The sequence below is a fragment of the Phragmites australis genome, chromosome 2 (genome assembly GCF_958298935.1).
Source record: "Phragmites australis chromosome 2, lpPhrAust1.1, whole genome shotgun sequence".
Classification (NCBI taxonomy): Eukaryota; Viridiplantae; Streptophyta; class Magnoliopsida; order Poales; family Poaceae; genus Phragmites; species Phragmites australis.
This window is the reverse complement of record NC_084922.1, coordinates 24,493,570-24,515,763: the sequence shown is the minus strand read 5'-3', so window position 1 is coordinate 24,515,763 and position 22,194 is coordinate 24,493,570. Positions and strand designations below refer to the sequence as shown.

Genomic DNA, 22,194 nt, shown 5'->3' with positions numbered 1-22,194 from the left:
CTTGAGCTCTTGTGAGTTGATGAAGTGACGGAACCTTGCCACGGACCTCCGGTTGAGATTGGTATTGTTTTTGTCCCCAAACAAATAAATCCTGTTGAAATCGCCAATAATCATCCATGGCCCCAGCAACAATGCCTGAACAGAAGCGAACTCACTGAGGAAGAGGTCCTTGAGATGCTCATCGTTTGGGCCGTAAACAACCGACATGTAAAAGGAGCCGTCTTCCGGAGAGTGGATCTGAACATTGATGAAAAACGCAGCACTTGCACCGTGGCTAAAGTGAACGGCTGCCGGCAAGCCACTAGCACACCCCCTCTGGTATCAGTTGTAGGCAAACATGAGTAGCTAGAAACGACCGAACCGCACATTTCATTAACCAAGAAGGGGTTTACAACTGCAAGTTTTTTTTCGAGAAGGCAAACAACCAAGGCATTGTGCTCGTCAATCATGGTCTAGACAATGTCACGATGGGCTTTAAAATTAAGCCCACAGACATTCCAACTTAGAATTTTAAAATTATCTATGAAGAACGGCAACACACAAGCAGGAGCCTAGCAGGATGGCGATTTTGCATCGAGTGCAGGAATCACATTTGCCACCACATGCCCTGGAAAGAGTTCATGGATCGCCTGCAAATGCTGCTTAGACAGTGGCCGCTTGAAGAGGTCGAGATGGGAAGACAGTGGCCTGCTTAGACAGTGGTCCCCATCCTTTATTAGGCCAAGGCGACACATGAGGAGTACTTCCCCTCGCTTGGAGGGTCTGACCTCAGAGAAGGCAGACTTCGCGGCCAGCTAACTGCTCCTCTGAGGTCCATGATCAAGCCACAACACGGGCGGGATTCTGCGCGGGGGGGGGGGGGGGGTAGCCAGGGGCAGGAACCTCATTGGTAAGCCTTCGAAGGAAAATCTCAACTGGCGAGACCGGTGCGTTATCAAGTGGAGCAATTAGGGCAGCGTTGTGGTTCACACCAACACTGTTGGCCATCCGATAATGCTTCATAGGCGCACTACAGCAGCCTTGATGACCGGGCCAATTGGCCAGCCGCATTAGAGAGCCACGCCTAAAGGAGTGTAGTGAGGATATGGATCCATGGGCCACGATAGAGTGGCCAACCGACGGGCAGAGGTCCAGGCCCATTGGAGATGAGAGGTCAGCGCCTGGAGTGTTGAGGGGGGAAGCAGAGTCCGCATGATTTGGAAGGCACGCTGAGCTCTTTGCCTAACGTTGCCGCCTAGAATAGACCAAAGTGACATGTCGAGCCGCCAATGGACTGCCACATCTGCGATTAACGCACCGGTCGCAGGAATCCAGCTCCTCAGTCATAGGGTCATAAGGCCTAAGCATGGTTTCGTCACGGGAGGGCATGGGAGCGATGACAGGGTCATGCTCCCCTGTCCGTGAACCGTCAAAAGCTGATAGTGCTGCGCCAAAACCTGATGGCGAGGCCAGGTGAATGGGTGGCTCCTTGATTGGCGTACCGCCAAAGGATCCAAAGGGGATATGCACGCCTTCCAAGGATGGAGGAAGGGTTCCAGCCACCCAATGGTCACCATATCCATGGCCGGGGGCTTGCTCGGCCGCCGACACCGAAAGCGGCAGCGGTGTTAGTCTTCGCCCCCGAGGAAGGCCAGTGCGCCCCATACCAATAGGCAGCCCACCGCCAAACTCATCGGCTCCATCAGAAGAGACGTAGCCGTCGCTACTCGAGGGTGAAGGAACGCGGAATTCCGCCATATAGACCAGCTAGATGGAAATGTTGTATCTCAATGTCTTCTTCTCCATCATGTAGGGCTTGATGCTACCGAACAGCTGCTGCAGAATCGGGATCGCTGTATGAGACGGAACTGTGAGGCTCCATCACTTCCATGATGACATTGGGTGGGATGTTCGCCGGAAGGTCGCCAAAGCCATGTCGTTGTCGAACCTCTCAACACAGCAATGATGCCCGACGAGGTGTTGAGCCGTGCTAATGGACCATGCATGTGGAGGAATGCCTTTGAACGAGATGATGACCCAGTATGCCAAGTTCCCGCCATAAGCAAAAGCTAACCTTGTCCAAGGTCGAAAGAACGAGCGGACATCACCTGGCAGAGGCGAGCCGCTAGCGGCAAGGATGGCATTCCGTGCATTCAGTGAACTGCAAACCACGAGAACATTGTCGGGGACGAAGCGTTTGATGTTGAACTCCTCCACCTAAACACCAAAGCAGTGGGTGATGATGGTGGACAGCTTGTGAGCTTGGAAGCCTTGTCTAGCACGATCGGCGTAAGCAATAAGAGCCCATCGGAGTCGACTCTCCTCCAAGGAGAAGGAATCAGTCCAAGGAACAATGCAACACTCCGGTGACGGCTCGGAGCTATGGACGATGGCCCCCGCATCCGGACTCTACAGTGGAGCGGTGCGCGTGCCCGCCGGGTGGGGGGGAGAAGTGGGGGGTAGGCCCCAAGGCAGCTGAACCAGTGGGAGTAATGTCCGCACGGGAGCAATGAAGGGCCGATCCAGCGAGGTTTGGCAGAGTATTAGCCCCAGCAATCGAGCCCACCGGTGTGGAGCCGGTAGAGGAGATTTGACGGATTTGGCGACAACGGTCCGACCCCACTGAGTTTGAAGAGGTACTCTGCAGCCGCTTGCAATCCTTAACATGGTGCTGAAATCCTTTACAACGGAAGCATCGAGGGGGGAGGGGGAGACGACAGTCCGCCCATCGCGTCCACGACAAGCAGTTGAGGCAGCGTCCGTTGAGGGCCGCCGTCAGGCTTCGCTTGCGCGGCGTAGAGGGTTGGCGGCCTGAGGATCCCCGAGCGTGGTAGCGTGTGGTGACCAATGTTCAACACTCATTGTCAGCTTAAGACAACATGACCGGGGCATCCAACAGCTGAAGAGGAGAATGGTCGCATGAGGCAGGCACGGTTCCAGGAACACCGCCGCGGCGGACAACAATGGACGGCCGAGACCCTCTTGCGGTGGCCATGAAATCAGAGGGAGCATCATGGCGAGAGGCAAGGCGACGATCCTTGTCCTGGAGGATGCCCTTCCCCTTTTGCACAGCCGTCAACCGGACCGCATCAGTGACCGGCGCCACGGTTGAAGGTGCCAAAGGCGCCGACAGTTGCGCAAGAGGCGACCGCTCAGCAGAGGAGGCCGAGCCTGGGTATCGTGTAGCCAATGTTGTACCTTCGAGCGGCCAACGGAGGAGGCAGGGTCAATGTGGAATCCTAGCAAAGAGGAGCTTGTATTAACTAACAAATTATTGTAGTACGGAATTATTGTAACAGGGAATTCCTAAGAAACTGCAACGACGAGAACTGATGTACGAAACACCAATTCCCTATTACATTCTGACTCTGCCAATTCCCTGCATCCTGAGAAAAAGGAAAAAAACAACGAAAGAACTCCTTCGTGATTCCATCTCAGACGGGAAAAATGTCTAATCACATTCAGAACACCATAAGCAAGCCTTCCGTTAATCCGCATTTGAACGTGGATGGCGCTCCAGGTGCAGCAGTCATCTGGCACTCAACTCAGAGTACGTGCCGGAGACTTCGCCAGAGGTCGGGTTGCAGGGCAGCAGCGTGGATGTCTCGCCGCCGCCTCCCGCGACGTCGACCTCGAAGAACGGCGGGTCGCCCAGGACGAAGCCCGCGTCGCCACGCGCCCCGTCCCTGTCCCTCAGGAGCTCCACCACTCGCGACATGGCCGGCCGCTCGCCGGGGTTCGCCTGCGCGCACAGCAGCCCGACCTGCACGACGCGCGTGATCTCCTCCAAGGCAGCCTGCTCGCGCTGCAGTTTCGCGTCGACGGCCTTCTCCGTCGTGTTGGCCTTGTAACTATGCCATACCTGCAACAAGCCAGCAATCCACAATGATTGTTTCTTCAGTGATCATATTTCGGTGAATATAATGTATCGAAATGTCTAGTTTACTACTTTGGCATTTGCCTTGATACCGCTGAAAATCTAGACTTGTTCCTAAATATACCTCAACAGCAAGATCTCGAGATCAATTAGTATCGGAAAACTATGCTTCTATGTTCTGAGAATCAGGAAGGCATAAAACCTCTGCTAAAAGTGAATGATTGTTTCTTCAGTGATCACATTTCGGTGAATATAATGTATCGAAATGTCTAGTTTACTACTTTGGCATTTGCCTTGATACTGCTGAAAATCTAGACTTGTTCCTAAATATACCTCAACAGCAATATCTCGAGATCAATTAGTATCGGAAAACTATGCTTCTATGTTCTGAGAATGAGAAAGGCATAAAACATCTGCTAAAAGTGAATGATTGTTTCTTCAGTGATCACATTTCGGTGAATATAATGTATCGAAATGTCTAGTTTACTACTTTGGCATTTGCCTTGATACCTCTGAAAATCTAGACTTGTTCCTAAATATACCTCAACAGCAAGATCTAGAGATCAATTAGTATCGGAAAAACTATGCTTCTATGTTCTGAGAATCAGAAAGGCATAAAACCTCTGCTAAAAGTGAATGCCCAGAGTGAGACCCTGTCGATCCACCACACCGCTTCCCGGTGACGATCTCGATAACCAGCACGCCGAAGCTGTACACATCCGCCTTCTCGGTGAGGTGTCCATGCACAACATACTCGGGAGCCATGTAACCCCTACGCAGTGAACCATCTCGCTCGGTGAGATCTTGTGTAACTGCCTTTCAGAAAGGCAGTCGTATAACTGAAGAGAACGCTATGGAAGGTATGCAGGATGATATTGCTTACACTGTCCCGGCAATTCCAGTCGTAAGATGAGTCCTGTCGCCACAGAGGACTCGAGCAAGCCCAAAGTCGGTTATCTTCGGCTTCAGCTTTTGATCCAACAGGACATTGCTGGCTTTGATGTCCCGGTGAATGATCCGGGTTTCCGACTCTTCGTGGAGGTAGCACAGGCCCTCTGCTATGCCCTGAATAACATCAAACCTCTGCTGCCAATCCAAATGCATGCTCTGGTCACCACCTGCACACGTAAAAGAAGATCGGTTCTTACTATATTGGGTTACAGATGCTGCGATGGTATATCACCAATGAAACAATCATACATGAAAGGTCCCTAAAGGGATCATAAGATATCTGAAGATATGAACAATGCTGCTAAACATTGCAAGGGGGGAAAAGTCGTGCATCCTAGTGAAGTCCTGTGTTAAGCAACTATTTTTTTCGTAACAATGCAGTTGAATAGGGGGAAAAGGAAGATAATTGTGCTGAATGATACGGTGCAGATTGTTATCTTCTAAATTTTTTAAATAAACTGCGTCATTTCGGCATCAAACTGTTCCTTCATGTCACGCTTAAATTAGGCTGCACTGATTTTTTAATTGAACATGAAATGCGATGAGTTTAAATTTACCGAATATGAACAGGTCTAAGCTCCTATTGGAATGATATTCGTATATCAGGAAGCTTTCAGGGCCATCCACACTGCATCCGAGCAACTTCACCAAATTTTTGTGACGCACTTGACTTATCACATCAACTTCATTGAAGAACTGATCGATGCACTGTTTTGTGTTCAGGAATAATCTCTTTGCAGCAACTTCATTCCTACCATGAAGAACAGCCTGTATATCAAACGATTACGACCTGTGAGTGAGAAGCCTTGTAGAAATAAAACTTCTCTTATCACAATAGTTTAGGACTAAAATTGCAAAGTTTTATTTCCTTGTATCTACCTTGTACACAGTACCGTTGCTGCCCTGGCCAAGCTTGTTCTCCAAACTGAACCCACTTGTCCCTTTCTTCAAATCCTTATAACTAAAATTCAGACTTGAATGAGACATACTTGCAGGAAGTTCTGAGCCATACAAACCTGTAAATTCAAGTATTAAAATCAATTGAAGCAAACACAAAGAGAGGATTCAATAACGGAGCAAAGGAAGTTTAGGACAAGACTGCAATACTAACCTCTCAATGATCTGTCTCTTGCCTTGCGAGCTTTGTTCCTCTTCCATGCCAATACTGAAATGACAAGTACAAGAATGACACCAACAGAGGAACTCAGGACTGTCCAAAGAACAACCCGTTTCCTCGAGCTGACACTTGACGCAGAGTCCTTCGAGTTCCAGAAAGGTGCTGTTGAATATCTGATGAAGCAGCCGGCAAAGAGTGCGCGTCCTTCCTCCGCTGGTGCACATTTGGCCACAGATGCAGCAGCTGCACTGAGGCAGGCTGCGCAGCTTGATGTGTTCAGGTTCTGCCAGCATTGAGCAAGCGCATAAGCTGCTACTTGCGGTGATCTAGATGCTGAACTCACTGCAAAGCCTTTGTTGCTCTTGACAGCCAGAGAAGTCACATTACTTAATACAGCGCTCACAGCTGAACTGAAGCCCTGCTGGCCTGAGCTGCGGTTACTGGAGGAGCACACACTTGTATCCAGCGAGTCCAAGAACTCGTCGAAGAAAGAGTAATTTGCGTACCTCATGAAGCAGCCGTCGAGATATATCCGGCCTCCGATTCCAGGATAGCATTTCGGAAGGAGAGACCTTATTTCTGAGTAGCACAGAGTGCAGTCCTCCTTGCTGAGATCCTCCAGACATTGCACGAGACCGTAGTAGGTAATGGGGTCTTTCCCAACAGAAGTTATCCCCCATCCCTTTTGCTCAAGATCCGAGTTTACATTGTCAAACGCGACAATAAAGTTGTCGGCCCAAACTGCTCCAGGACCGTCAGCTATGGTTTTGTTGCAGAACTCACGAACCACCGTTGCCCGAGGGTCAGCCAGGGTAGTGGTTGCTGTCCAGGAGGACAAACAAGCGATGATGGCAGGAGCAACAAGAAAAGAACAGAAGCCTCTCATTGTGAAACCACCGAACCGCCCGATTTCCTGTTCTTTTAAGAATTTCATGGCAAAATTTGGCAACAAGAAAAACAAAAGCAAGAAAAGACTGAGAAGAAACTAAGGTAACAAGACTGATCTTAAAGCAAGCACCAGTTTTCACGAAACAAAATCTTCATAATCTGCGCTGCATACAAGTAAGAACTTTAAGCTTTGAGAGTTCATACATGAAAATCAAGCCTACAAACCAACAAAGTACGAGCTAGTGATACGCTTAGCTGAAACTTGAAGGTGAAGAGGAAACTTAAGGGCATAAGAAAATATACCTTTAGCCGCCTGTCTTCCATTGAGTTCCCGACTTCTTGCAACCTTCATGAGGTATTAGTATTACGTTTTCTTTTTTAGAGAAATTTTGTGAGACATTTCTGACAGAGAGAGGAAGAAATGTTGCATGCGTTTGACTTTTACACACTTCCCGTGTACCCATATGAAGAACTCTAGTAGCATTTTCAATCTTGCAAATAAGTATCTGGAACTGGTATAACAATTGGCGTACATGTTTCAATTGGCTGATGAAAACCCTACCGCTATTAGTCATGAGAATGTCATACAATTTGACCACGACATCTCAACCTTATTCCAATCGACGTTACACTCAGTCAAAATGAATGCTTTGAACATCAATTAACTACGTGTGGAATCATTTATCCATTTTGACCAGCACAGTTCTCCAGTCATCAAATTTGAAAACTAGCAGCATGAGAAGGACATTTCATTGAAATTTTTGGTGATGGTGATAGCTTACTATATTGACATAGCATGCCCATCATATTTGTCTGAACAAGCCAAATTCTAGTCTGTCTATTAGCTCTAAGCTGTCAATTAATTTAGTTCGATTCTTCAAGAATGAAACCAGAGAGTCAGTCTGCTAAGTAATCAGTTTGATTGTGGAAATAATTAATTGACTTGAATACATAACTGCTATTTCGCTGCTCTAATTGACTGAGATCACTGTGATAAACCCATAACGGACTTTGACTTCAACATGGCATCTTCGTTACGATATGCCTGTAATAATATAAAATCCGGAAATAATATTGACGATTTGACGTAACTGCCACCAATGCACAATCTAGTTAACCTTTTTATATATGTTCAACTTGTGTGTGACGTTCAGTTCTGTACTATATACAAAAGAGTGGGTATTTATAGAATTTACATAACAAGAATACCTAATCAGTTGGTCAGCGTGTGAGTTGAGTTGGGTTAAACTTGTCTATTGTCTGATTGTGCCTTTTAGTATGAGCGTTGTCTATCGAGTTGTGGCCGTATAGTCGTCTCGGGGGGTGGGTGCCGGTTTTCCTCTTTGAAACCGTGCATTTGTTACGGTTTTCAGATCAAGTTTTCTTTATAAGCTAGATTAATTCTCTTCTTTTTTATATATGCTCAGCTCGAGCTCTAGCTCGCCATGATCTTTCGAAAAAAAAAACCTAATCATGGTTCTGGATTCATCAAAAGAGTATTGCTTCGCTTAAATCAAAATGTAGATTTTCTTACTTCACCATGCTCCATTTGGTAAGTGTTAGCAGCCATTAAAATGATCATCAGAACTACCTTGCTCTGATTTGGATATTTCACTGGAGCGCGTTTGGTCGGAGTAACTGTTTGAACATATCCCGCCTATGGTGACATGTTCAGGTGATCAACAACAAATAACAGAAAGGAGATATCCTTCAATGATATATAGTTTTATCCAGTCTGAGTGTATGAACCATGATGCTCGTAACAAAGTATGATCAGGGGAAAAGATAAAAAAAATATACAAGGTCTATCTGACAGGTCAGATTTAGTAGGAGAGTTCAAATAAAATCGAACAGATCAGGCCCATTTGCAACAGAAATAATACATAGAACAGCAAGTGCGAGGTCATAGCTCTGTTTGAGGCTTCAACAACCTTCCAGGTTGGCAATGGGGAATCAACTCTTTTCTGGGTGGACTCCTGGTTGAGCGGTACTTCCATTCACCTGGCTGCGCCGGAGCTCTTCAATTGCATCGCCACTTCTCTTTGCAAGACTAGAACGGTGAAGGATGCTATGCTCAATCGTTCCTGGGTTAGGGACATCACTGGTCCGCTCTCCATCACGGCGATTACCCAACACTTGCGCCTTTGGTCTCGGCTACAAGAGGTGCGGTTGACTAACGAGTGTGACCGAGTCACCTGGAGATGGTGCCCTTTAGGGAATTACTCGGCGAGGTCGGCCCTCGTGACATGTTCCAGGGCTCCATCGAATCTGAAGGTGCTCGAGTTCTGTGGAAGGCATGGGCGCCGGTGAAGGTCAAATTCTTCACCTGGCTTTGCCTCCACGGCAGGCTTTGGACCGCGGTCAGAAGAAGAAGTCATGGCCTTCAGTTGGATGACGCGTGTGCGCATTGCTTGCAACTTCCTGAAACTACTGAGCACTTGCTGCTATCCTGCACCACGGTGTGTGAGATCTGGTGGCGTGCCTTAGGCATCCAGCTTCCAGCTGGCGAAGTTGCTTTCCTGGATTGGTGGGTTGATCTTCGCGGCCGTGTCGCAGCAGAGCTTTGCAAGGGCATAGACTCTCTAATTTTCCTTTCTAGCTGGCATATTTGGTTGTCACGCAATGCCATCATCTTCAAAAACCGCTGCCTCTCAACCGACAGCATCATGGCCCTCATCTGGGAGGACACGGAACGCTGGTGTGCTGCCGGAGCGAAAAACTTGGGGACGTTCTTACTTAGGTTGAGAAACTGGGGGTCGGTGATGTAGTGCTCAACTATGCTTAATCGTCTGGTAGCTCTGTAAGGTATAAGCGCTTTTTGTTCTCTGGTTCTTGTAATTGGGCCCTTTGAGGTCGATGTTTGAGACTTGTTGTCCTTTCCTTCTTAATAAAAAATATGCAGCTCTTCTGCGTATTCATAAAAAAAAATACATAGAACAGATTTACGTGCAAGACCTATATGCCGATAGCCTTGATTTGTTTTGAATAACAATAAATTAAACATTCTATTCTTTCTTTCAGAAAATCCTAAAATAATCTGAGCAAAAATGTTGAATCAGGAATTCTGTTCCAAATTTGGATACTGTAATCATTTATTTCAAGACACGGTACCATCAGCTTCATTCATTTAGAGTAACCTATGAACCAATATTGCAAGTGAAGTCACAGGAACTCGCTTGTATTTATGTACAATTGTGACGGGACAAAAAAACATTTCGAAGAATCTATCTGGTACCCTCCATTCTAGCACACACTATGAATTATAGGCTGCTGGATTCCTCTCAAAAGATCTATCTGCTAACATGATAATTTCACATCACACAAACTGTACGGACTCTTAAATTAGGAACTAAAGAAAAAATATATGCTGAGATTATCTCCCACTTATGTAAGATCGAGATGAGCCTGACAGTGAAGGAGCAGAATTTGTGGACAGCCTGGACATTCAGAAATGGAGGATCACTCAAGACAATCTCCAAATCATTCCTGTGGTTTCTCAGCAACTCCACCTTCCCCATTGTAGGCCTGTCATCAGGGTTTGCTTGGGTGCATAGCAGTCCAATCTGCAGTATATGCATGACCTCATCTCTGATAGTATCTTCATAGGTGCTCCGATTGACAATCATCTCTACTGTGTTGTCCTTGTAGTGTTTCCATACCTCGAATTTAAAGAAGTTATTCATATTAAACACATTATATGATAGTAGCTTAGTGACTGACTGGAACTTGGCATAGTCAGGCAAAAGGTCAATAGCACCATGTGATATGCTACAATGGCGTGCTGTACTTAATGTATATACTCATTATATGAACTCATCCATGATCATTTACTGTTGAGTCAAATTAAGCACCATATCCTTTCATCTTTTAGCTAATATGTAAAACAATCATATAAAAGCAGTTCGCTGGCACTTATATTCAAATTTACTTTCACGAGGAAACAATCATTTCTATTGTGTTGTTTGGTTCTTTTTGGATCTTGGCATTTATGTGCCGTTTTTTCACTTTTGTTCGCAAGTAGACGTCAATGTTTCGAAGAAGCTAGAAGGACTTTAAGACTAAGACTTCAAAAACCTAGCTGAGTATAGTGAAGGCAAGTTGTATTCTTAACCATATTTTATTTTACAAACATGCAGGCTAATAATATTACCGGGAATTCCAAGAGTTAGGCTTTATGATGAGTATGTCACTCCTTTGGATACACACAAAGTGAATGCGTTCCTTCATGTTCATACTTTCTTGGTAAAGGATGTGATGCTATTAAATTCTTGTGATGTTTTGTTGCTTAGGAATATAAGAAAAGCATCATAAGTTCATCTGGATGTCATCCCTTGAACGCCAAGTTTACTTGGATTCAAAATCGATCTCTAGTCGGACTCCAAATTCAATTCATAGTCTCAGCATAGCACATCAATAAAACAGACATAACTTTTGCATACAGAGTTCAATTGAAGCGTTCTTGGACTTGGTGGAAAGCTTATGACAAGTCATTTCCAATGGATCCAGTCTCATCCTTAGATTCCTTATAGATTAATCAGAGTCGATAAAATAAGGTGATACATCACCGTTGTGGGTCTTGTAAGCATGTCGAGGTCGGAGTCTAGGTTGTGTACGCCTCTCCCACGACCACACAACCCTAGATCGACATCCTCATGTCCTCCCTATATGTATATACAGTAGCCGTCATAGTTTAGGCTCGAGTTTTGTTTAGATTATTCTGTTTTAGACAGTTTCACCGTATATCAGTTTGTGGAACCCCAACTTCGAGTTCTTCATTTGTAATCAGCAATATTCAGATTGCATCTACCGTGTTCTTGCTCGTGTTCTCGATTCGCTTGCAGAAAAAACCTTTTTGACAATGTCAACCGCATTTTGGCACGATTGATAACCACATAGTAGTGGTGTAGTGGTTGCGAGGGTTCTTGATCTCTTCTGGTCGGAGCCTTTGGATTATCAATGTCGAAACTCTATCAAATCAACTTATCACATTACCTTTCAGAAGATCTGACAACACTCCCATCACTTTACCCTAGTTTTCCTTATCATTGTTGTCGCCATGGTTATGGTTTTAGTTATGAAATGGTAGATGATGATTAGCCTTGCTTTGGGATGATGGTGATCGTGATAATAGCTCAACCGAATATGATAATGGTCCTATGCAACTATGATAAAAACGATGATCTAATTTTTGTAGCAACATAGAATTAGGATTTGAGCAAGTGGTTTGATGATACCGATACAGGTTGTACGATTGGGTTTGTGGTAGTCTTGCTCAAATCTAAGGACCGGTCCATGGAGTGATCTTTCTGAGTTAACAATATAACCATAAGCTTGGTATGGGATGAGCCTAGCCGATTAATTTGCTTTACTCTTAGCACTGCGTAGACCATTGGTTGTATGGAATGGAAGGGTGTACTTCTAGGGTATCGATTGACATAAGGGGGTTCTGTTGTTGAGGTGTATTCATATGGCGGTGAAACCTTAATGGGTATACATGTGTTGAGAGAGGCATTGTAAAGGTTTTGTAATGGATTCCTAGCACACACCTGGGAAGTGTGTAAGAGTTATCCATCAGCCAATGGATGCTCACACTAAAACAGAACATGGCATCCGAGCCATGTCATCAGTGCTGGCTAGGCTAGAATCGACACTGATGAAGTATCAGTGCTGGTTCGTAACTTCCCGAACTCGATCAATGATCGAACCAGGTTGAACCGGCATTGATACTGAGTATCAATGCCAGTTTATAATTTGAGCTAGCACTGATACTATCAGTGGATCCAAAAATTTTATACACCTTGATTTTAGCTCGTGCCTCAGGTTTGGTCTGGCTCATCTCTCTCTTTCTCGCTCCCTTATCTATTCAAGCTCCCTCAACGGCTCGATCTCATTCTTTCTCTCTTCCTTATCTCTTCACCAACCTCTCTCTCCCCTCACCGACCTCCCTCTCTCTCTCCCCTCACTGGCCTCCTCCACCCTCCCCCACCAACAAATCCGCCCCTTTGCGAGATCCACGGCGAGATCCGGCAGATCTATCCATGGATCTTGCTAGGGTCGGAGATTCATGTTGCTTGCGGGTATCCATCACCGTTGAAGCAATGCTAGTTATGCTCCAACGTGTGCTTGTGTTATGCGCCACCATTGAAGTGATTCGGGGCTCTAGTGCGTGCGTGTGTTATTTGCCGCCCTTGAGGTGTCTGTGTTCTTATGGGCTTTCTCTCTTTGTCCATCATGCTTGCTGATGTGTGGGCTGCTGTTGCGCTGGTGTGCGTGCACCGCTGGTAGGCTGTCGTCGTTCTGATAGTTGGCTGGTGTGTCTAGATGGCTAGCGTGTTGGTGCCATTGTTGTTCTGTGTTAGCTGGCTGGTGTGATCCTTATCACCATGTATTCTATGCTGGTAGCTGGCTGGTGCATACATGTGTGTGTTGTTGTTGTTCTGTCACTGGCCGGGGTGCTTGTTCGCTGGTGATTTGGCTCCCAGTTGATGTCATCGTCCATGTGCCATGTGTGCTCCTGCTGGTCGTATGTGTATCGATCGCCATTAAGATTGGTCATACGGTGCCCCGCGTTTTCTTGTGTTGGACGGACCAAAGCTGCATCGACGAGCCGAGCAGCCTCCTCAGCCGGAGCACGACGATGGCAACAGGCTCCGATGTGGGGCAGCGACGGGCTCCGATGTGGGGCAGCAATGGGCTCTGGCTAATGCATCGAGCTGGCTCGTTTGCTGGCCCTTTTTCTTTTTTCTGAAAAACCTCAACAATGTCGGTTGTTAAGCCGGCACTGATAGCTCTCGACTATTAGTGCTGACTATATAGTGCCAGCTGCAAAACTAGCACTGATAACGATTTTCAGCCAGCACTGTTTACCCTTTTGTTGTAGTGTTGGCAAATATGGAAGACATGACTTGTGAGTAAAATGTACAACCTCTGCTGAGTGTAAAACTGGTTATTCAGCCATACTCATGGTTACAAGTGGCAAGAAAAACCTCACATGATTAGAACTTGACAGTTTGATTGGTTTGGTCAATCATAGTGGTGTGAACTATGATTGAGGTGTTTTTCAACCTTAGAGGTGAGAACCATGGTTGATGTGTTGGAAGGTTGGTTAAGTCAAGATGGTTGGAATCTTGAGGTGGTTATTTATTGTTATTCACTTAATTATTACTTATTTTTAAGAACTGTTTTGAAATAAATGTTGTTTTCTGTAAATAAGCCATATTGCCATATTATTTCTCAAGCATTCATATCCATATTATTTTCTCATAACTTGCTGAGTATGATATGCGCTCACACTTGCTATCACTAAACACTTAGTTAGAAATGATGTTGGAGAGTTCATTGAAGATGGATCGTTCTAAGCTGTTTTCTACGTCGGTTTGCCTGTGGAGTCGTCATAAATAATTAGAGTCTATGTAGTTCCGCTACAGTTTTATTTGTATCTTGGCCCTTGAATATCACTTTTGTAAAATGATTAATTAGTATTAAGTTGGATATTGTAATGATTGTCATCTATGAAGTCACTATATGTTAGGATTGATTTTCTAGGCTCAACACATAGATGAGATTGGTCATTTTCTTAGACCGGTCTTGACAGCTCCCGGTTAAAACAAAGAGTTATAGGCTTGCCATCATTGAACAGGCTAGGAAAAGCAGAGCTCAAGAATTACAAACTTGAGAGAGGACGATGCCAACGCTAAAATTTTCCATCTCAAAATGAATTCGAGGAGGCAGAAAACTTCATCCCACGCCTTTGGTCAGGTCAAGGATGGGCAGTTTCACACCAAGAAAAAGAGAACATAGCCACTGATCACTTCTGCGAATTTATGGGCTGACTACAACAAAGGCAAAAGGACCTCAACTGGGAATCCTTGAACCTTCCAATGATTAACCTTGACCACCTAATGACACCTCTCACTACCACTGAGGCGAAGGAAGCCCTAGCACAAATGCCTTCGGATAAAGCCCCAGGACCAGATGGCTACATTGTATTTTTGTGTGTGTTGGGACACCATCAAGGATGACATGATGGCTGTCATCCATAGCTTCTATGATCATCGGACAAACTGGATGCACTTACTTAACATAGCACATGTTGTGCTTGTTCCAAAAAAGGATGGTGCTGCCTCCATTATGGATTACAGACCAATTAGCTTAATCCATGGCATCGAAAAAATCATCTCCAAATGCTTGGCAATGAGATTGACACCATATATAAACCTGCTTATTTCAACAAACCAGAGCACATTTATCAAACAAAGGTATGGCACGGCACCTGCACCGACAAACACCCCGAGCTTGCTGATTAAGCTAGATATAGTAAAGGCTCTCGACACGGTGAGATGGGATTACCTCCTGGATCTTCTTCGGAGGAGGGGTTTCCCACAAAAGTTCATTGATTAGCTAGCAGCTCTCCTCACCACGAGCTCTTCAAAAAATATTTGTTAATGGCATTCCCATCAACCCTATAAAGTAGCATAAGGGATTGAGGTAGGGCGACCCTCTACCACCTATGTTGTTTATCCTTGCCATCGACCCTCTGCAGAGAGTTCTCCAACGTGCCACCGAACTTGACTTAGTTTCTTGACTCCCTTGCTGGAGAGAAATATTTTGAGTCTCCATGTATGCGGACGATAAGGCCATCTTCATCCTGTCAAAAAAGCGTGAGCTATCGACTCTTGCAAAGATCCTTCAGGAATTTGGACATGTCACATGCCTCAAAATAAATTTCCAGAAAACACAGGTTCTACCAATAAGATGCCAAGGGATCGACCTGCAAGATGTGCTCGCTAATTTTCAAGCTCTAATGGCTAACTTCCCAGTTAAATATTTAGGCCTCCCCTTGTCCATTAGAAGGCTCAGAAGAGTGGGTTTTCAAGGACTGGAAGACAAAGCAGCAAGCAGGCTTGCAAACTGGCAAAGTAGGCTCCTAAACCCAGTGGGACAGACCCCCCTCATCAAATCTGTGTTCACCTTCCAATCAACCTATTTCCTCACCACCCTCAAAGTCCCAGCCACTACAATCGAAAGCCTCGACAAGAGAAGCAAACACTTCCTTTGGTCAGGGAAGGAGATGGTCTCAAGAAGCAAATGCAAGGTGAATTGGGATAAAGTTTGCTGCCCAAAATCGCTAGGCTGGCTGCGCATCCTGCAGATCAAAAAATTCGTGTGAGCTCTCTCGCTATGCTAGTTATGGCAAGAGTGGACTTCCTTCGGTAAGCCTTGGTGTAGCTTCCAGGCTCATAGGTAAGTGGTAAGTGTTTTGGTGATTAATGACAACCGTATTATTATGACTAACAAGTTTGTTTTGAAGGGTATAAAAAATTTAGTTCACAATGATCATTGGGCAATCTTGGTCTCTAAAATTGATTTCATGGACGATCAAAGGATATGAGCATCAATATTAAGGATCTTCTAGTTCTAAGTGTCGCAATGAGATAAAGGAAACTTAGAGTAATATATGTTCTATTTTCTTAGTCCTTGATCGTACTATAAAGAGGGACTAAGAGTAGTAGCTTGACCTAGTTGAGTCTAGACTTAATCGGATGCACACTTATGAAATTCTAGCACTAGGTAGCTCAGAGAAGCCCACGGATAACTTGCCGAGAAGATAGAACTCAAGAAAGCTTGAATTGAACGAGTTCAGAGAAAATGACATATGTCGGATGGTTTGGCACTCAGGAAGTTGTTCTCGCTGGAGTGTTTGACTCAGAAGAAGTTCTTCAAGTCAACACGCCGGATGGTCTGGTGTTGAGGATGGTTCACGCTGGAGCTTTTTATACAGAACCAAAATTTAGGCAGAAGAAGTGATTATAACTCGCCAGATGGTCCAACACACCCAAGGTGACTTCAGTGGAGCAATTTTTCCAAAGAAGGTTTCTCAGTTGGTCTGGCATGATTGTGCACACCGGATGGTCCGGCGTGAGTACATGAGGCTTTGTCATAGTGTTTCAAAACAATAACGGCTATTGACAGCTGGCATTGGCTAGCTTTCAGAAAAGGTACACGCCGGATGGTCCGGCGTATGTGAGCTGGTGAGCGCCGGATCATCTGGAGTTCACAGAAAGTGTGGGTGGTTGATCAACGACTAGATTTGGACCTCTAGCCTATATATACCCCCTCACTCAGTCTCACTTCAATCTCTTGCAACCCAGAGTCCATACACTATGTGTATTATCAAGAAGCAAGAGAGAGCACTAAAGTGATTTGCAAAGTCCCTAATTGAAGAATAAGGACATTATTAGTGCTTAGAGAGTAGCAAGTGTGCATCTTGCTAAAGTTTAGGCTTGATCTTGGTCAAATGAATCTATTGGCTTGTTAATCTTGGTGGTTGGCAACACCTAGCCAGTCTTTGGTGATTGGAGGTGTCTCGGTAAACTCTTTGAGTTCTTGTGGAAGCCCCGGGAAGAGCAATGGATTTGGTTTGATACCTGCCAATCTGGAGATGGAGAAGTGACAATCTTGAGGGAGTACTTGAGTCTTTGTGACTCAAGAGGGTGTGATATCCTTAGTGGATGCTCCAACGAGGATTAGGGGGAGTGTCAACTCCTCGATACCTTAGGAAAAATCGATTTTCTTATCTATCTCTTTACTTTTCCGCATTTAGATTTGAGCATTTACTTTCTTTCAAGCTTTCAATTCCGCATTTATTTTGAGTTCTAGCTTGCTTGTTTTATTCCCTTCCTCTAATTTGATTGTGTAGTTGCATGTCCTTTCATCTAGGTTAAGGTTATTACTTGTTCTAGAATTCGGTAGAAGTTGTTTTTAATTTGTGCCCAATTCACCCTCCTCTTGGGTCATTCGATCCTTTCAATTGGTATTAGAGCCTCGTGCTCTTGATAGGCTTAACTTTTCTAGAGAAGGTTTCTCAGCTGGTCTGGTGTGATTATGTAAGTCGGATGGCCCGTCGTGAGTATAGGAGGCTTTGCCGGAGTGTTTCAAAATAGTAACGGCTATTGACATCTAGCATCGAGTAGTTTTCATAAAAGGTACATGCCGAATGGCCCAGCGTATGTGAGCTGGTAAGCGCTAGATCATCCGGTGTTCACGTAAAGTGTGGGTGGTTGGGCAACGACTAGATTTAGACATCTAGTCTATATATACCCCCTCATTCGGTCTCAGTTCAATCTCGTGCAACTCAGAGGAGCTCATATATTATGTGTGTCATCAAGAAGCAAGAGAGAGCACTAGAGTGATTTGCAAAGTCCCTAATTGAAGATTTAGGATATTATTAGTGCTTAGAGAGTAGCAAGTGTGCATCTAGCTGAAGTTTAGGTTTGATCTTGGTCAAGTGAAGCTATTGGCTTGTTATTCCTGATGGTTGGTAATATTTAGTCGGTTTTTGGTGATTGGATGTGTCTCGATGAGCTCTTGGAGTTCCTGTGGTAGCCCTGGGAACAGCAACGGATTTAGTTTGATGCATATCAATCCGAAGATGGAGAAATGACAATTATGAGGGAGCACTTGAGTCTTGGTGACTCAAGTGAGAGTGATATCTTTAATGGATGCTCCAACGAGGACTATGAAGAGTGCCAACTCCTCGATACCTTGAGAAAAAATCGGTTTTTTATTACCCATCTTTTTACTTTTCTGTATTTAGATTTGAGCATTTACTTTCTTACAAGCTTTCAATTCTGTATTTACTTTGAGTTCTAACTTGCTTGTTTTCTTGTATTCCTCTAGTTTGATCATGTAGTTATATTTTCTTTCATCTATGTTAATGTTGTTACTTGTTTTAAAATTTAGTAGAAGTTATTTTTAATTTGTGCCTAATTTACCCCTCTTAGATCATTTAATCTTTTCACTTGGATTGGCATGCCACTACCTTGCGATAAAACAGACAGACAATTATTCGCGATGGCAACGAGCAGCTCGATAGGAGACGAGTGCTTGGTGGACTTTTGGGAATCCCACTGGCTACGTGGCATGCGCCCCAAGGATATAAGCACCCATCATCTTTCAGGCGTCAGGAGGGGAAAAAAAGAAGCGTCAAGGTGGCCTTAGAGAACGGCAATTGGATCCTAGGCATTGACATTGCAAAAATCACATCGGTGCAGCACATCACTGAGTTCGTGGCCCTCCGAGACAAGATGGCTGTCATTGCGCTTGATTCCCTGCCTGTATGAGTTTGCTCTAAATTTAGGTCGTCCAAGGCTTCGTTTCCAAATGATAGCGACTTAAAAATCTATTTCCAAGCGACTTAAAGAAACTCAATACTGTGCTTTACTCGCTGTAGAAAGGATTCTGTTTTCGTGATGAGCAGAAGCAAGCTCAGCTCGCACATGATCCCCAATGCCTTGCCACAAATGGAAATGCTGATGAGAGTATGGTGACTAGTACTTGTCTAACCCAGGCGTGCAAAACGCAAAGCGACCAGGTTTAGCTTTTTGCGATTAATCTCTATGCACTTTTGCAGTACCAACGGTGCATGCTCCAGCCACAGCACATATTTGTATGTGCCATACACAGAACAAACCGCTGCACGAGGGGTGTTGCTCCAAACTTCCAAGTGGGACGTCGAGCCCGCCGATATGTGCAGCCTCTCGGCTACGTTGTTGGCCGGCGCACTCCTGTGCCTGGCGGCGCCGGCGGTTGCGGCGAGGTCGCCGGGAAGGACGTTCAGCGTCCTGTCGTTCGGGGCTGCGGCGGACGGGGTCACCGACGACTCCGAGGTATCAGAATTCAGAAGAGCTTCCTCGTGCACCTTGCATTAGCTGTTGCATGGACGCGTACGTAAACTTGAGTTCTTTCTCCAATCATCTTCCTGATGAGTGCAACGGTTTCTGTAAACTTTGGATTGGCTTCAGGCACTTGTCGCGGCATGGGAAGTGGCGTGCCGAGTCCCGCGCGCAACCGTGCTACTCCCGTCAGGGCACAGGTTCCTCGTCTCGCCGGTCACTCTCCAAGGCCCCTGCAACACGAAACTCACACTTCAGGTCCTCCTCCCTGCCTTCTCAACCACACTTTGCTTTCTGCGCAAAATATCAGCGATGGGCTGATGGTTAACTAAGCACTTACCAAATGACTAATCGCGCAAGGTTTTCAGATAGATGGCACCATGTTGGCGCCTCCAGAGATGGGTTCCTGGCCGAAGTCCAGGAGGCCTCTCCAGTGGCTCAACTTCAAGTGGCTGCAAGGCTTCAGCATCCAGGGAGCTGGAACGGTTGATGGCCAGAGCATTTCACTGCGAAGTGCCGACCCACCAGCTAATACTTCTCAGGTCCCATGACGAGAAATTTTCATTGTGTTTCCCATTGAGAAATACTACCTCCATTCTCAAAATACATGCAGTCAAATTTAAAAAAAAAACTTTGACCACTAATAGACATAAAATTATTATGATTTGACATATGAAAATAATACAGGTGAATTTTTATGAAAAATACTTTCACATTATCAAATTCTTATCAACTTTTACCAATATGTGGTTATGAAAAGTAATAGTCGAACATGCTGGTTGGAGATTGTATTGATGTCCTAAAATGACAAGTAGAAAAGAATGAGGATAGTATTACGTATTATTGGATATTACAATATTTAAGCACAAAGATGACTGATCATGTGCTCGCTTTATTTACCTTTTTTTTTTTACTTCTGCAGGGATCTGCAAGGGACTGGTATGCATCAGGAGTAAAGCCTACGGTATGAACACACGAACAAACTGCAAATAAGCAATTATTGAGAGGGAGTGCACATATGGTGATTGATCATAGAATTATACTCAACCTGTTATCTTTTTTTTTTCAGCTTATAAGGTTTTACAACAGCTTCAATGTTACCGTGCGCAATATCAGGATCACCAACAGCCCACAGTGCCACCTCAAATTCGACAGCTCGGGAGGCATCAAGGTGAAGAACATCACCATCTCTTCTCCTGGGGACAGCCCTAACACCGACGGCATCCATCTTCAGAACACCAGGGATGTCGAGATCAGGAGCTCAAGCATTGGCTGCGGTAAATGCCCTGATCTTGCAAGTTCCTAGCCCAAATATACCCCAGAAAACCTGACCCACACAGCCGTTTTGCAGGCGATGACTGCGTATCGATACAGACGGGTTGCTCAAACATTCACATGAAAAACATCATCTGCAACCCCGGTCATGGAATCAGGTGTGTGAGTAAGCTATAGTACTACTAGTACTACAACCAACTGCTGCTCGGAAAGCATGTTTGGAAGCGTAGGAACTTCGTAGAAATTGTAGAAAACAGTTCAAATTCCCGCAGGATTCGAGAAGAATTCTCGTGTTCTCGACATGGCCTAACGTCTGTTTTTTCCCTACCCATCTTTCTTTGAATGGTTGCAGTGTAGGAGGACTTGGGAGGGACAACAGCTTGGCCTGTGTCTCTGATGTAATTGCAGAGAGCATCAATGTGCAGAACGCTCTTTACGGTGTCAGGATCAAGATATGGCAGGTAAGGACAAACATATACATATACTTCGTTCTTTTTTTTACATATACACACAGTCAGAGCTAGCTCGCCATGCCGATCAAAAGAAAAAAAAATTACATATATACACAGTCACAGAGCTACCTCGTCATGCCATGGCTCACCAGCATGAGCAATGACATCGTCATCGTGTTCTCCCCAGGGAGGCGTGGGCTCGGTGAGGAACATCACCTTCTCCAACATCAGGGTGGCGAACGTGGCGACGCCGATCGCCATCGACCAGTTCTACTGCGACAGGGGCAGGGCGCGGTGCGCGAACCGGACCGGCGCGGTGGCGATCACCGGCGTGACGTACCGGCGCGTCGTCGGGACGTACTCGTTCCAGCCGGTGCGCCTGGCGTGCAGCGACGCCAGGCCGTGCACCGGCGTCAGCCTCGTCGACGTGCGCCTGTCGCCGTCGCCGGAGCCGGCGAGCGCTCAGCAGGGGCCTCTGTGCTGGAACACCTACGGCGAGGCGCGCGGGACGGTAGAGCCCTTGGGAACTGGGTGCTTGCAGAGGAGCAATGGATATGTGACGCCTTTGACCCAGCCTTTTAACTACACATGCTGAGAGTCCTGTAACTGGGATGCTTTTCAAAGCGAAAGCATCTGTTTCAGCCGTCAGAGGCCAATCATTCGCCTCGTCCAACTGGAACAAAACATATAAAGCGATAGCTGGTAATCGACAATGTCATGCAATCTCCTGTTCTAGGCTGGAATTTCAAGCTTCCAGAGCAAATAAAAACCAATAAAGCTATGTTTAGGACGCATGAATTTCACAAGAAACAGCACTATTATTACTTCAGAGATTGGAAAAATTTTGTGTTTCAAACGGGGCCTAACTTATCAGTGTACAGGAGCCAGCCATATATTGAGTAGAAAACCTACTAGTCACGATTAGCCACCGGGCACAAAGAACATTACAGTTTACAAATTAAAGCCAACATGATGATCAAT

At 45.5% G+C, this 22,194-nt stretch overlaps 2 protein-coding genes across 5 annotated transcripts; one reads left to right on the top strand and one right to left on the bottom strand.

Moving 5' to 3' along the window:
• Positions 1-3,213: 3,213 nt before the first annotated feature.
• Positions 3,214-7,262, bottom strand: LOC133904392 (cysteine-rich receptor-like protein kinase 2). 4 transcript variants are annotated; one of them, XM_062345900.1, is made up of 7 exons: positions 7,116-7,262; positions 5,919-6,837; positions 5,687-5,823; positions 5,365-5,575; positions 4,740-4,974; positions 4,478-4,628; positions 3,214-3,841 (listed from the first exon to the last, which is right to left on the bottom strand). In XM_062345900.1, exons 1-7 carry the CDS (start codon positions 7,134-7,136, stop codon positions 3,509-3,511), a joined length of 2,007 nt encoding a protein of 668 aa, XP_062201884.1. In that variant the 5' UTR covers positions 7,137-7,262; the 3' UTR covers positions 3,214-3,508. The 4 variants fall into 4 exon arrangements, with proteins under 4 accessions (XP_062201884.1, XP_062201855.1, XP_062201865.1 ...); XM_062345871.1 differs by having other exon boundaries at positions 5,919-6,842; positions 7,116-7,243; XM_062345881.1 differs by having other exon boundaries at positions 5,919-6,971; positions 7,116-7,228.
• Positions 7,263-19,325: 12,063 nt separating this feature from the next.
• On the top strand, positions 19,326-22,192 carry LOC133904384 (polygalacturonase At1g48100-like). The gene is made up of 8 exons (XM_062345857.1): positions 19,326-19,480; positions 19,616-19,744; positions 19,855-20,028; positions 20,409-20,450; positions 20,556-20,763; positions 20,838-20,919; positions 21,114-21,222; positions 21,401-22,192. Exons 1-8 carry the CDS (start codon positions 19,340-19,342, stop codon positions 21,806-21,808), a joined length of 1,293 nt encoding a protein of 430 aa, XP_062201841.1. The 5' UTR covers positions 19,326-19,339; the 3' UTR covers positions 21,809-22,192.
• The last annotated feature ends 2 nt before the right edge of the window (positions 22,193-22,194 follow it).